This window comes from Pholcus phalangioides, unplaced genomic scaffold (assembly GCF_987345545.1).
Source record: "Pholcus phalangioides strain wild (caught in Gottingen) unplaced genomic scaffold, Ppha-v1.0 ptg000007l_1, whole genome shotgun sequence".
Lineage (NCBI taxonomy): Eukaryota > Metazoa > Arthropoda > Arachnida > Araneae > Pholcidae > Pholcus > Pholcus phalangioides.
In genome coordinates, this window is record NW_028301600.1 from 15,787,636 (window position 1) to 15,804,071 (window position 16,436).

A 16,436-nucleotide genomic window follows, 5' to 3' on the forward strand; every position below is an offset into this window, starting at 1 on the left:
TTTGTGAACTGTGGGCTGGTCACTTGTACACTTCGTGTCTTGTGCAAATAAGGTGTCTGCGAAGAGCCTCTAATCACAAATTGTCAATTAGTAAAATTTGTGCCTCTTTTATATTACAAAAAACAAAAGAAAACAGAAAACTTGCCGTACGAATAGATATTCGTCAAGATAACGATTAACATTCTTATTTTTGTGACTTTTATGTTAGTGTTTCATAAAGTGATTTTGGAGGAAATACACTATACAATGCAAGAACAACAAAAACCAACGGAAAATGCTTCTTTCCCAACTTTGTTTCGATTTTTGAGTTCAGATATCTCTGCGAATATTGCACTTGAAGACATGGAATGTTTTTGTTGGCATCAAGAGAGACAGTCTTTGTGCACAGGGTGTCCATATATATATAAAAAGTTATTTTCCTTATTTTAATAACTATATAACCTCTTGCAATATGAATGACTCTCCTCTCTTCGCACATTTATGTTTCGCAAGAATGACTTTAATATGTCACCGTTTTCTTGCTATCCCATTTTGAAAACCGTCAGTCGATTGTGGGACGCTGTGCATGTGATTTTGAATTGTTATCGTATTATCGTACACCTGTGAATTGTCTGGCAATGTTTTTCTGAAACACCCTGTATAGCCATAATTCAGTGTTCACTTTGGACTTGAGACTTTTTTTTGAATCTCTAAAAAATACTGGACGAATCGTTCTGCAATTTCTGACAGGTAAACATAAAACTTCAAACCACACTTTCCAGTGAAGTTTCAGTTATCGAATTATTCGAATTATTTTAGAGGACCAACAAAAAAGGAAATAAGAACAATACGTTTTTCATCAACAAAAATATCACAAAAAGCTTCAAATGATTTTTAACTTTCACAAAATATTTTACTTCCTTTGTGCAACACTCGTATGCATTTTTGTGGAAATAGCACTTTATATTCATAAAGATATAGATGTTTCTTCTAAAAATTCCAATTTTGTGGCATGTTTTTTGTTTGTAACATGCAGGGTTTTCAACCAAATTTTACGAAACTTACAGAAAATTTGGCACCGTGGGGGCATATTGTAATGAAATTAAAAACAAAACAGTTCAATATTCGACGAGAATTGAGAATTTTGAGAAAATCAGTTTTAAGTATGCATGTGCCGAAAACATAAATTTTATTTTTTTCGGTCGGATTCACCCTGTGTGTATACATGATAAAACATTATACAATGCCCATAAAAATATTTATGGTTATCGTATTCTAAGTATGGATAGCTTCTCGATTTACCGCGACATATAAGTATTGATTTAAAAAAATAGAAATAGCGGATTTTTGGTGATAATTGGCGATGTCCCGTTTGTATCCCCGTATTTTTATGAAAGAAATATAGTAGGCTTTTTACCGCTGATCATTTTCTTCCGGAAAACCTCTCGCGGGTCGGATGTAACCCCTTGGCAGATCGGAGGTTGTGCACTCCCTGAACCAGACAAACGGTAACAAAAGCAACAGACATTTTTTACGAAAACCGGCATCCGGCATATATAGGGAACACCCTTTATCATCTGAACCATTGGTATATTAGAAACATACTTTTAATTTTGAAAATTATCCAATAATATAATTATCAGTACATATACCAGGTATATGTACTGAAACACAAATTTAATTTTTTATATGGCTTCCCTGCTCTTCAACTTCTAATAAAAAAGCCCGTCTTTTCTGAGCTTAACAAAAAACAATTCCACAATTCTAAGTGCAATATTACCCAAGATATTTGAGTTCAAAAATAACTGAAAATGAGAGAAAGTATAGCATATATTAAGGGACAAACTGAGAAAAAAATTCCAATAACTCTTTTTTTTTTTCAGTTTTAGTTTATTCAAACTTTTTTAAATTCTAAGATGCCCTCTTATTTTTCAATCAGGTATATCTGAGTGAATTCAGATATACCTGATGTACACTTAACATTATGGAACTCGTTCGGCTCAGAAAAGACGGCTATAACTTTAGTGAGTGACAATTAGAGAACAGAAGGAATGTATAAAAAATATAATTTCGTATCGCGGCACATATACTACCTTACTAAAACGAATAAGATATATAAAATGGGAACGTTATTTGAATATTTATTCTAATTGAAAGTATGTTTCATACCAATGCGTTTGTACGGACCGTTTTGAACCATTTGAAAATAGAACCGCTGCATAGGTTCAAATAACGAAAATAAAACCGTTGCAACGGTTCAAAAAATATAGGCTGCATAAGGAAAAGACTTCAAACCTTGTATAAGTAGAATATACCGGGTGACAATTTCTGTATCTTTGCGAACCACTCAGCTGCCATGCTTCCAAATATTCAGTTACTCTATACTAAATTCATCCTGAATACGGCCGGAGTTTACGTAAAGTAAAAAATGAAAGACACAGTAACTATGGTATAAAAACAGTATGCCATAGTATAACATAACTGCTCAAATACTGCATTAGAAAGTTTAAACAGGAAATTAGTATTTATATTATTCTTAAATTCTAGTAATTATAAGAAAATTACTACCTAAGAAGAATCAATTTTCATTCAAATCATTTCTTCACTGACTTCCATTACTAAATGCCAAAGAGAATTTCACCTCTTATGAAGTACTGTTGTTAAATTTACAACATTAATTTCAGTACATAAAACTCCTGGAAAATAGTATTTAGTAATCTACCGGGGAAATCAAAATCGTTAAAAGAAGCGTTGATTATGAACCAGCAAATGATTCGAATCAAATGGAATTAACGATTAATCAATAAATTATTATTAAATATTTTTTCAAAGGACTTGTAAATTCTCAAACAAATGTTAGAAGTTCACTTTTATTTAAAATAACTGAAAAAGCTTTGGATTTTGTAAGATTTCTCATTTCAGCTTTACGAAAAACATTTCACGACATTATGCTTGAAAAGATCAAGCAAAAAGATGTTTATGTATGAAAAAAGTATTATTATTAATCGCTATTCAAAACTCAGCATGTTTGAAATTTACGTTTTTGAGATCTGAATTCAATAGAGCATCGATGAAAGAGCCTCAAAACACGAAATCACCGGTGAAAATGCAGTTTGATATAATTAAAAAGATGAAAGAAAAAATTTCAAAAGTAATATTCTGAATACCTTTTGCGGAAATTGAATTGAAAGGAGTTTGGATTTAATTGGGAGCTGAATTTTCCGGAAAAAGTGATGATACATAATGATGGAGTTAAGATTAATAGATAATAAATACATATATATGAGATTTTATCTCTTTTTCTCTATGCAAATATATATATATAACTAAGAGAAATTAAATTTCTATCCCATTCACGGTGCATTGATCTTTGATTTCATTTTTGAAATTTCTTGGAAAAATAATAGTAGAGACCGGAAGTAAAACTGATTTGATAGAATGAGACGACGTTTATGACGTAAAACCTTGTTTTTTAGAAATTTCAATCAATTTCATTCACTTATTGTATTTTTTTTTTATAAAATACTCTTTCTTTTATACGAATTCCATGTTCAATTGTATAATTTCAGATGCGTATAGTAAATTTTTAAATTAATTTTTTCCCTCAAATTTCTTTTCATTTCGGTTTTTAATGAATTCAGAATAAGCGAATACAACAAATAACCAAATTTGAATAACGCATTTCGGTATTTACGTGGGATTTAAAATTGAAAATGTTTTCTATTCGAGTTCTTAATTATCTTTAAAAGTAGGAGCGTGTTTGTTTATAGAAAATATTTTCATTTTAATTAGAAATTTGAATTATTTGACAATTTTATTTTTCGAATATTTTTTAACACGATTGTTTCATAAGTTGGTTTCACTGCAGTAAGTCTTATTCTGCAGTGAAGTTAATCCCGACTGAAGATGTCATTTATACGTATCGTTCTTCCTAATTGGAATATACTCCATCGTAGATTTGAAGCAAATCAAATTATTGAATTATTAGTTAAACATGAATCATTCTTTTATCTATAGATAATTTTTTATGCACTTTTTTTATCCCGGATAAGACATAGATTAGCTAATAAAAATGAATGAATTGTTGTCTCACAGAGGGCGACACATTCGCGTATATCACATTTTAAAGAAAGTAAAAGTGTCATGAGATAGAACAGGGGTGGCCGCATTTGAGGTGGTTTTGTGCGGTTTCTGACAAAATAAAAATACTTCGTATTTTAATTAAATTTCTGATCATTATTTGAGCTATTGGTTCCAACAGCAGGTTTTCTTTAACAAACTATACTTACATTCATTATTTCTTAGTGACAAAAATAATTTAACAATGCTTTCACCATACTACCTTATCGCGCGATGTACATTTATGAAGTTTACTATGGGCATTTTTTTCCACCACCTTTTTGGACACGTTGGCTGTTGCGGCCTCTGTATTTGTAGCTGAATGGATAGTTGGTGTTTTGCTTACTGTGACTAAACTTTGTTGTTAAACCAAATGTGTTGTATCCTAACTGATGATGCAATAAATATATTTTGTTGGGTACAGTTCCACATGCGAAGCCGATAAATTTTTATCTTGGTACCATTCCAATTCGGGGAGATGGAAAATTCGATCTATGCAAAAACATTTTTCACATGGGGGAGAGATACCACCCCCCCCCCATAGTCAAAGGTGGAGTCGACTGATCTAATGTATATATGTATATATGAATTGGTATCATCATCATCGTGCCCCCAGCAATAATGATCGTGGCCACCCTAGACTTCCAAGTCTACTCCACCTATGATTTTTCGTCATGGAATATGTGGTCGAATATGAGAGGTAGGTTGCAAATACGGTAATAAACCCCATTGGTAAGACATTAATAACATTAATGCCATTCACCATTATAACATTAATGCCATTCACCATTATAACATTAATGCCATTCACCATTATAACATTAATGCCATTCACCATTATAACATTAATGCCATTCACCATTATAACATTAATGCCATTCACCATTATAACATTAATGCCATTCACCATTATAACATTAATGCCATTCACCATTATAACATTAATGCCATTCACCATTATAACATTAATGCCATTCACCATTATAACATTAATGCCATTCACCATTATAACATTAATGCCATTCACCATTATAACATTCAAATCCTTACTTGAAAAATTTATAATAAAACTATAATGAGATAGATAATGATCAGTGATTTATGTATGTCATGTCAAATAATTTTTTATATGTCATGTCAATTTGTATCATTGGAGGAAATGCATTTTTAGAGAAGCTGCAATATTAATTACTTTAAGGAAACTACAGGGTGACCGGATCAAGTCCCTTGATCGCAAATTACTGGCGAAGCGTTGATTCTTAAATACATACTTCCAATTAGAAAAAGTGTCCAAATAACGTTTAGACTGCATATACGTCATTCATATTGAAAGGGGGTTGTACAGTTAATAAAATTAAAAATATATATAACTTTTTATACGGACACAAAAAAAATTCCATGTTTCTAAGTGCAATATTCACCGCGATAATTTTTAATTCCAAAATCACATAAAAAAGATGTGAAACAACAGCATGAACTAAAGGACAAGCTCATTATCATTTTTTACCAACTTTTCACCGATTTTTGAATTAAAAAAAAAATACCTTAGCGAATATTGCACTTAGAAACATGAAATGTTTTTGTTGGCCTCAAGAGAGACAGGGCAACAACTTTCGAATTCGGTTTTTAGGGCAGTGTGTGTGAAAACGCCTAACTTTTTTTCTTTTGCTCCCAACACAAGATGGAGTTGATGTCAACTTCCGCTTTTCTTTTCTTGTGTATTTCTTATTATTATTACGTCTCTCTCCCTCTCTAAGGGGAGAAATGTGTAAGAGTGTATGTCACAACTCTCCAGTGGCAGGTTGTCTGATGTTAGTCCCCTGCGTGTTATTGCGCGCATTATTGAATCACCCTTCTTAAAGAATTAAAATTTGTTGAGTTTAAAAACACAGGTGTGTGTTTGAGTTCATGGTATTGACCATGGGTTTTGGTCCGTCATCGCAGGAGCACCAGTGAACCTATAGATTGATATTTGATTAGTGAATCGAGCATCAGTGAACCTATAGATTGATAGTTGATTAGTGAATCAGCTCAACTTTGGATACTCAACTTTTCTACACAAGAAACTGTAAGTAGAATTTCACCAAATTCATATTTCGATTCGCACGATGGCGAATTTAACTGTGTTGAGTCGACGTAAGGGCAACGTCAAGGCCCAAATCACCAGACTTGATAAATTCTTGTCAGATAATGAAAGTGCTAGTGAGGCAGTAATTAAATGCAGAAAAGAAACATTAAACACGACAAAAAACAATTTTGAAGAGTTGAAATTGAAATATTATGAAGTGTTAAAAGATGATGAGTTCGAGTTCTAAATGTAAAGCTCTGTGAAATTGAAGAAAAATTAGAGGACATTGAAATCCGTTTGAATTTGTTGAGTTTCGTTCCCAGTAAAATCGAAACTAATGCCTCTAAGCAAAACGTAAAACTGCCAGAAATTCCCCTGCCACAATTTAGTGGTAAATATGAAGAGTGGACTCTGTTCAAAAATCAGTTTAATTCTCTGATAACCGAAAATAATAGCCTTTCCGATGTGCAAAAACTGTATTATTTACAAGCTGCCTTAAAAGGTGAAGCTAGACAAGTCCAAAGCATTGAAGACACCTTCGATTCGTTATTCTCTGCACTAGAGAAACGGTTTGAAAACAAACGTTTGATTGTTGATACGCATATCAATGCATTAATTTCAATCCCTAAAATCACCCAAGAGTCGGCTAAAGATTTGAGAGCCTTGCTAGACAACGTTCTAAAGCAACTGAGAGCATTAAACATTGCAAATCTTAAGGCAGATGCCCTGAGTGAAGTAATATTATCCAATTTAATTCTCAGAAAATTGGACAGAGAAACAAGAAAACAATTTGAAATGACCCTAGAATCTACAGAAATTCCTAGTTGGGACAGTTTGATTTCATTTTTGGAAAGCAGATGTCAGTTTTTGGAAGGTGTCACGCGAACTATTCCCGTCCGTGAGCCTCGCAATTCACCTATAAATAAATCGAGGACCTTTGCTGTAAAATCCTCTAACTTCGGGAAATCATGTCCTGTATGCAAAATAGAACACTCCATCTATAATTGTTTGGAATTTCATAAGCTAAGCATAAATGAGAGGCAAAATATAGTGAAAAAGAAACACCTGTGTTTCAATTGTTTAAATGACTCCCATACAGTAAATGAATGTATGTCCAAGGGCTGTAACATATGTGGTTACAAACATCACACCCTCCTTCACAGAGTTAAAAGAAATGACTCGTTAGAAGACAAAACAAAAAAAGAAGGAAAGTCGCCTCCGCAAGCATCAAACGTACTCCCGCTTGCTGATAAACAATCCGATGAGATGGAGGAAGTCGGTCACACATCGACCCTCATAAACAGCACTCCTCGACAAGTAACAAATAACTACGTTCTTCTGGCTACTGCAGTGGTATACGTGAGGGATTCACGAGGTTGTTTACAGCCATGTAGAGCGCTGTTGGATAGTGCATCGCAGTCAAGCTTTGTCACTACCGAATGCGCGCAAAGAGACTTGGGCTGAAAAGAAATAAAACTTTCGTCACTGTGTCTGGGTTGAGCGGCTTACCAGTGAACATAAACCAGAAACTGTATGTGGTAATTTCATCTTCAGATGACAAGTTTAGGCTCTCATTGGAGTTGCTAATAGTTCCGAAAGTGATGGGTTTCAGTCCTTCCAGATATATCAACAAATCTGAAGTTTCCCCTCCAGAGAATATACGGCTAGCAGATCCCGACTTTAATGTTCCGAATAGAATCGACATTTTATTGGGTGCCGAAATATTCTTTGAGATTTTATGCGAACATCGGATTACCACATCTAAAATATCGTTGCAAGAAACTGTTTTTGGTTGGATAGTTTGCGGTGCGGTGCAAAACCAAACCGAAAGTAATGTGCGATATTGTCACTTATCGAATGAATTAGAACATTTAGATAACACCTTGAAAAGATTCTGGGACTTAGAATCCGTAAACGAAAACAAGCTTATTGAAAGTACTGAGGCATTTCTTTGTGAAAAGCATTTTTGTGAGACTCATTCCAGAAATGAGGCAGGTAAATATGTAGTGCAACTACCTCTTAAATCAGATCAAACACAATTGGGAGATTCTTTGGCCATGGCTAGTAGAAGATTGAACGCAACGTGCAAACGATTAGACAAGGATGAAGATATGAAAAAGCTTTACGTGTCCTTCATGAAGGAGTATGAGGATTTGGGACACATGGAAGAACTCACCTCTGTTGCAGTTCATCACAACACCTACTATATGCCACATCATGGCGTTCACCGACCTGATAGTGCGAGTACAAAACTTCGCGTTGTCTTTGATGCATCCGCCGTCTCTTCTTCAGGGGTGTCTCTTAACCATTTGCTCATGAATGGTGGAACTATTCAACAGGATTTATTCTCAATTATGATGAGATTTCGTCAACATAGATATGCTTTCACCGCCGACATTGTAAAAATGTATCGGCAAATTCTGGTTGAATCCGGCCATTGCGATTTGCAGAGAATCGTGTGGAAAGAAAATCTGAACGATCCTGTTAAGGTGTTTAGATTATTGACTGTCACCTACGGTACAGCTTGTGCTCCGTATTTAGCTACACGTGTGCTGAAACAACTTGCGCTAGACGAACAATCTCGATTTCCTTATGCGTCCAAGATTGCACTCTCGGACTTTTATGTGGATGGCATCTTGTCTGGTGCACATGAGCTACATGACGCTCTAGAGCTTCAGCGTCAATTGATACAGATGCTCCAAACTTGTGGAATGACACTTCACAAGTGGTATTCCAATTCGACACTGCTAAACGCAGTCAACCGTGGCAAGAATGGATATAGTTTTGATGCCAAGGACAATGTCACTGTGAAAACGTTGGGCTTGGCTTCGAATCCCCAAAAGGACTATTTCACGTTCAAGGTAAGCTGAAACCTATCTTCCGATTACACCAAACGCACCGTTCTCTCGGATATAGCGAGACTGTTTGACCCATTGGGATTGCTAGGGCCTATCATAGTTAAGGCAAAAATATTCATGCAGCGTTTGTGGCTGTTGAAATTGGACTGGAATAATACGCTTCCAAAAAAGGAAGCAACCGAATGGTGCAAGTTTATTACTGCCCTGCATGTTGTTAATGATGTATGCATTGATCGTTATTGCTTATCTGGTGAAGGTCGATCAATTGAAATACATGGATTCGCCGATGCTTCTTCTGAGGCTTATGGCGCAGCAGTTTACGTGCGGTGTCTTTCTGAAAATGTGTACAATGTTAAGCTTTTGTGTAGTAAGTCAAGAGTGGCTCCACTCAAGGTGACTATTATACCTCGTTTGGAATTGTGTGCAGCACTGCTGCTGTCCAAGTTGATCAGTAAAGTCGTAGAATCTCTAAGATTAGACCTTAAGAAAATTATTTTGTGGTCAGATTCAAAAATTGTTCTGGCATGGATCAACACCTCACCTCATTTGTTGAAAACGTTTGTAGCCAATAGAGTGGCAGTTATTCAGGAAATAACTAGTGGGTATAAGTGGTACCACGTTAGATCCGAAGACAATCCAGCAGATCTGGTGTCACGTGGCTTGCCTCCTGACAAACTAATTCACAACGAATTGTGGTGGAGCGGTCCTGATTATTTGAGATCAGAACTTTGTTTTGATTTGGATCCGCCTACGTTGGCAGCAGAGGATGAGACATTTGCTAGTGAATTCAAGAAATCCGTTGAACATTCATTGGTAGCAAGTGTTGATGATGTTATAACACCCATAATAACGAAAGCCAGCAGATACACAACCATCATTAAAATAGTTGCTTACGTTCTTAGATTTTGTTCTAATGCCAGATCTAAGACATAAAAAATCAGGTCCACTCACTGCCCAAAAACTTGACGTGGCAAGAATAAAAATAGTCCCGATAGTTCAAAGGGAATTCAGTGAGGAATTGAGGAACTTGAAGCAAGGGGCTCAAGTCTCCACTAAAAGCAAATTGAAAAATCTCAATCCCTTCATCGATCAGAAAGGATTGCTTCACGTTGGTGGTCGCATAAATGAAGCAGACATTTCGTACAATCAAAAACACCAGATAATTCTACCAGCCAAACACCGACTAACGAGACTGATTTTCGAATACTATCACCGTAAACACCTGCATGTAGGTTCTCAAACCTTACTGCATCTCGTTCGCCAAACTTTTTGGGTTGTTGGTGCAAGAAACCTTGCAAGAAAAATAGTTCGTGAGTGTGTAACATGCTTCCGTGCACAACCGACCACTCTTGAGCAAATAATGGGCAACTTGCCTAAGGAAAGAGTAAACAGAACCTTTCCATTCAACGTTTGTGGAGTAGATTTTTGTTTCCCATTCTACGTAAAATTCAAGGGTCAGAGAAGGGGTCAATTGCATAAAATCTATGTTGCTTTATTCGTGTGTTTTGTGACTAAAGCAATCTACCTAGAATTCGTATCAGATTTGACAGCAGACGCATTTATTGCATGTCTAAAGAGGTTTTTCGCTAGACGTGGGAAATGCTCATCAATATTCAGTGACAATGGCACTAATTTCGTCGGTGCTAACACAGAGTTGAAACGTCTTCATCAGATGATTGTGAAACCTGATGAATCTGTGGCTAATTTTTTTTGCCTTCGAGGAAATCACATGGAATTTCCTACCTCCAAGAGCTCCAAATTTTGGAGGCTTGTGGGAAACTGGTGTCAAGTCCTTCAAGCACCATTTCAAAAGAACTGTTGGGTCTTCCAAACTCACGTTGGAAGAGTTCCAGACTGTTATGACCCAAATTGAAGGAATTTTGAACTCCAGACCACTTACACCTCTATCGCCAGACATCAATGACTTTGAGGTCCTAACACCAGCTCACTTTTTGATTGGACGATCGCTTAACACCGTTGTTGAGCCTGACCTGTGCCACCTTGGTGATAACCGACTATCTCGATGGCAGCTTACAACACGATTTGTTCAGGCCATCTGGAAGCGCTGGCAGATGGACTACCTAAGTTCGCTCCAGCATCGAAATAAGTGGCACTTCTTTAAAATCTAATGTGCAACCAGGTGCCATGATGATTGTCAAGGAGGATAACGTGCCGCCGTGTAACTGGTTACTTGGAAGAATCGAAGAAATCATTCCAGGTCCAGATCACAAGGTTCGCGTTGTGACTTTACGAACTAAAAATGGACTAATCAAACGATCCATAGCAAAAATTTGTTTGCTCCCGCTTCAAGAGAAATGAAGTGACTTGGTCTTCATGTAATTTATCATCTAGTGTTTGTGTTTATCATATTTAATCGGATATATTTTAGTATTTTCATTTGTGCATTTTAGCTGCATAATTTCATTGTATATGAAAATGATGTTTTTTTATAAGCTTTTCAGAATGGATATTAATTTGAATTGACTGTACGTATATTTGTTGCATTTTGAATCAATTGCAACGCGTGTTTGATTACAGCAGTTATGTGTTTAGATTTGTTTCAGTTCATTTTGATGCCTAAGATAGGATATGCCTACACAAGTAAGATGCATTTATCTTGCAAATGTATTATTACCATTATGCTCATGATTCTTTATAATTACTTTTTCAATATGTATTGTGTACAAGTTTTGATTTCAAGCATTTTTTAATTTCTTTTGTACTGTGTTAAACATATATTGGTTGTAATTAGCATTACAACGCCGGGCGGGATGGAAACGCCTAACTTTTTATCTTTTGCTCCCAACACAAGATGGAGTTGATGTCAGCATTCGCTTTTCTTTTCTTGTGTATTTCTTATTATTATTATGTCTCTCTCCCTCTCTAAGGAGAAAAATGTGTAAAAGTGTATGTCACAACTCTCCAGTCGCAGGTTGTCTGATGTTCGTCCCCTGCGTGTTATTGCGCGCATTATTGAATCACCCTTCTTAAAGAACTAAAATTTGTTGAGTTTAAAAGCACAGGTGTGTGTTTGAGTTCATGGTATTGACCAGTGTGCGTATAAAAAGTTAATTTTTTTACTTTAATTCATATTGTAAGGGGTTTAACCACCGCTTACAATATGAATGACGTACATATATACATCTGAAGTTTAGAGGCTATTTGAATATTTTTTCTAATTGGCAGCACGCTTCTAGGATCATCGGTGTTCCAGTAATTTAAGCCAAGAGACCACATAGGGACTATATAGGACCACCAAGAGACCACATAGGGACCATATAGGACCACCAAGAGACCACATAGGGACCATATAGGACCACCAAGAGACCATACAGAGTGTTCTATAAGTCCTAATCCGGCCTTTATCTCGTCAACCGATCGTTGTAGAGGTATAGTTCTAGTTTATAAATGCTCAAAATGGGATTAATAAATCACTCTGTACCACTTTCGAGATTGAAAATACTGTGCCATAAAATAAAAAAACTAAATTTTAAACGGCCCTCTCCCTGTCTGGTAACTTCAAATTAAAAAAACCTGTTGTCCTGTCTCTCCTGAGGCCAACAAAAAATTCTGTTTTCAAGTGCAACATTCACTGAGATATTTAAATTGAAAAGCAGAGAAAATTTGTGAAAGAACACCATATACTAACGGACAATGCTCCTTTCCCTCATTTATGTGCTGTTCTCTCTTTTCCAACTTTTCTCCAATTTTTGAATTCGAATATTTCAGCGAATTACAGTTGAAAACATGGAATTTTCTTTTGTTGGGCTCAAGATAAACAGGGCAACAACTTTCCAATTGAAAGTTCGAAGACAGGAGAACGGTATAAAAATTTAGATTTTATTTTTATTTTATGATACACTGTTATGACTAGAGCCTGGATTATATTGGCATTTTTTGGCATTAATGCATATAAATGCATAAAATCAAAGAATTTTCAGTATAAGTGCATATTTTCGAAGGCTTATTTAATCTCACCCGATTTCTTTTATAATTTTTCAAATAAATATTGTTCATAAAAATATATATTCATATTGACCAAAAGAAATATACAAAAAAAATTGGGGCTGACAAGAGGAAAAAAAGCAAAAGAAAGCCAAGAAAGAGTTGGCTAAATCCAGAATGCATGTTCTGTTCAACCAGATTTTCAGAGGACAACCATGGAGAGAAGTGAGCTAGATGTATGCTATGCTCTCGATGGTCTCACGAGGATTGTGAAGAAATTAAGGAGATAGTATTTTTGTGAAATGTTTGTTATTCGTAAAAAAATTCAATTTGTTATACACTATATTTTCAATTTTTACGATTAGATAAATTCAAAAAATAAATAACTTTTTCATGCAAATGTTTCTCTCACAGTGTGACTACACAATATGGGATAGTGTCTCATATAAGGAACCCTTGGTGTCTCATATTGGGCAACTTGTTCCAAAAAAACACCTGATTTTCGAACATTTTAATAAAATCATTTTTTGAGTATGTGTGCTTGCAATATTTTTTTCTGAAAATTCAATCAATATTTCGAATCAGGTATATATTGTTCATCAGGGAATCAGCAAAGCTATTTTACAAAAAGTATCTCATTGTAGGTCACTTTCCCCTATATATATGCACACATATAAGAAGGAATATGTTTTTTGTAAATGAAATGCATATGCACGAAGAAATAAGAAAGATGCATTTTGAAAACACATCTCTTTTTTGCATGGTAATTTTTTTTATGCATATTTTTCATTTTTTGTACATATTTCGGAATTTTTTACTTTTCAAGATTTTTAATGCATATTAAGCACATTTTAGTGCTTACGTGCACATTTTGGTATTTTAAGTGCACTATTTGCATTTTAAGTGCATATAATCCGGGCTCTAGTTATACAATACAATACAAATACAACGCCACAACAGGCAAATTGCCCAACGAGGTGGCTGACTTAAGAACATCATGGATCCCCGAGCCATTTTCTGGAGGCCCTACCTACTACTGCTACACCACACATGCAACCCCCCCCCCCTTCAATTCCAAAATAGTTTCTTTCATCAATTTCAAAATAGTTTCTTTCATCAATTTCAAATTTTTTTCTTTCATCAGTTCCCAAATTATTTCTTTCATAAATTTCGAAGTTATTTCTTTCATAAATTTCGAAGTTATTTCTTTCATAAATTTCGAAATTATTTCTTTCATCAGTTTCGAAATTATTTTTTTCATTAATTCTAGAATTAATCGTCTTGCAATGTTTTCAACCATTTTCTAAAAATGGTCGGCGGGCCACGACAAAAATCTCCGAGGAGCAAATGTGGCCAGCGGGCAATGCGGTGAAGACTTCTGGTTTATAAGGTTACTGTCAAAGTATTTTTAGCAGATGCAGTCAAGGCAGCAATAAATCGACTTGCAGAAAAATTCAAAATTACCAAACATATTTGAAAAAAGTCGGAAAAATAAAATCAGAGATTTCCATTTTTTTTTACATTCGTGGTAATCTTGGAAATGAGAATATCCGATCTCGTAGCATATTGCAGTTAAACTCTATTAATTACTCGTTGAATTTCCTATCAATTTTTACAAAAACTGCGAATAAATCGTTTTAACCCTTAACTGGTGTTGTCAAAATTCAATGGCGTCGCGGGGTCATTTTTTGACCCCAGCAAATATTAATGCATTTTAAAAATCAACAAAAAGAGTCCTTATAAAAGCAATGGTTTTTTTCATGTCTTCATTCATCCGTCAATTAGTTCACTAAATAATTTTTCAAATTTCTTTAATTATTTTCCCAAAAATTTTAGGACACACCTTCGAAAAAAAATGGAGGGATACGTGACTTTTTAGTTTTTTTAAAATTACATATTAAAGTTCTGAACGCAATTTTCATGATTAAAAACTGAAGAGATATGATTAAAATATACTCATAAAATAAAATTTACAAATTTAAATAATATTTACTATATTTTCACAAGCACCAAAAATTGGTCTTATTCCAAGTCGGAAACACAATACTTGTAAAAAACACCATGAAATAATGATCAGATAGAACTTACGTACAATTAACTAATAACACTATCCTCATGCTCACCTCGAATATGCGATGTTTCCCCATTAATTTGAATCCATTATCGAGAAAACTAGCGCTCTCTCTTCCGAAACGCGATTTCTATCTCAACACTACGGCCGTTAGACAAAGAATGTCTTAGGGCCCTTACGCGAATGGTGAGGTGAGGTCATTATGGCCCCCACGGAAACTTTGAAGAATGAAATAACGGAAAGAAAAAATAGAACAACCTCACATAAATTTATCAAACACGTGTGAACAACTAGCTTGAAAGGTACTGAGATAACAGGACGCACCGGATGCATTTCTTTCTCAAGGGAGTGGCATGTTGAGCAATGCGTGGGGTCAAAATGACCCCACCACGCCAGTTGAGGGTAAAATTCCGATATTTTGTGATTGAAAAGAATTCGAAAAACGTTTATTCCTGTAGGTAACGCAATCAATGCTGCTAATTTTTTTTACCATTTAATTATGAGCCATGAGGCAGTTTATAGTGACATTTTGCTTTTTTTTGTTACAAGTACAGTTGAACTAGATCAATTCGAAGTACAAAGTCAATGGAAAAAGTGCGAACTATCCAATTAATCTATCGTGGATCTGCAAAATAACTACAAATTGCAACTTAACCCTTCGACTTCTAACGGGATATACATGTCCCGAAAAAATATTCCAAATGCTAAATTTGCCTTACTGGTGACCTATTTTGTTCATTTGCACAGAAAGCTGAGGTCCTAAAGGATTAATTATCACCATTCATATAGGATAATAATAATAAATTATTAAAATTTTATATCATCATTCTAAGTTTTCTCACTCTAAAAATTCACCATTGAGAGCGGGGGCTCCGGATGTCCCAGCTGCAGATTGTGAGAGCCATGATGATCACGATTGCTCATTGATGAATTAATCATTAGGAAGACGTAGGAAGTAGTTACGTGAAACTGTTCCCCAAATTTTAATAATTTTAAATTATAATAAGTGATCTTACAAGGAATGAGTCCAAAGGTGTAATCCTCACAAGATTATAAAAAAAATTGAAGCACATTTCATCTCACCCAGAAACACATAAAAACAAAAAATTACAGGCGGAATGCAATTAAAGTATTAAAGCCACAAAAAATTATGCAAAACGACAACAGTTGGCTACTCATCACTTCTCGCGCTTTTTAGCGATATCCATGAAAAACTTCTTTTTCTTTCTTTCCTCAGAGAAGCGGATAGCCTTTAATAAGGTACTTTTTTGTAGTTTGTTGCGCATGCGCACTACAAATTTCCCTACACATTAGCCATTCGCGCTATCGATATATCTAATAAGAACGCAGCTGCCAACCGCTTCTGGTTCAGTCAGTAGAGCATCTGAGTGGCAAT

At 35.1% G+C, this 16,436-nt stretch overlaps 3 protein-coding genes across 3 annotated transcripts; all 3 read left to right on the forward strand.

The window, feature by feature from the left end:
* Nucleotides 1-7,767: 7,767 nt before the first annotated feature.
* On the forward strand, nt 7,768-9,036 carry LOC149084973 (uncharacterized). The gene has a single exon (XM_089233829.1). It carries the CDS (start codon nt 7,768-7,770, stop codon nt 9,034-9,036), a length of 1,269 nt encoding a protein of 422 aa, XP_089089955.1.
* A 105-nt stretch (nt 9,037-9,141) lies between these two features.
* Nucleotides 9,142-9,957, forward strand: LOC149084974 (uncharacterized). The gene has a single exon (XM_089233830.1). It carries the CDS (start codon nt 9,142-9,144, stop codon nt 9,955-9,957), a length of 816 nt encoding a protein of 271 aa, XP_089089956.1.
* A 755-nt stretch (nt 9,958-10,712) lies between these two features.
* LOC149084975 (uncharacterized) lies at nt 10,713-11,153 on the forward strand. The gene has a single exon (XM_089233832.1). It carries the CDS (start codon nt 10,713-10,715, stop codon nt 11,151-11,153), a length of 441 nt encoding a protein of 146 aa, XP_089089958.1.
* The last annotated feature ends 5,283 nt before the right edge of the window (nt 11,154-16,436 follow it).

Excerpts from the sequence above, each read along its gene's own strand:
- LOC149084973 (XM_089233829.1), top strand. The coding sequence starts at position 7,768 with ATGGGTTTCAGTCCTTCCAGATATATCAACAAATCTGAAGTTTCCCCT.
- LOC149084974 (XM_089233830.1), top strand. The coding sequence starts at position 9,142 with ATGCAGCGTTTGTGGCTGTTGAAATTGGACTGGAATAATACGCTTCCA.
- LOC149084975 (XM_089233832.1), top strand. The coding sequence starts at position 10,713 with ATGAATCTGTGGCTAATTTTTTTTGCCTTCGAGGAAATCACATGGAAT.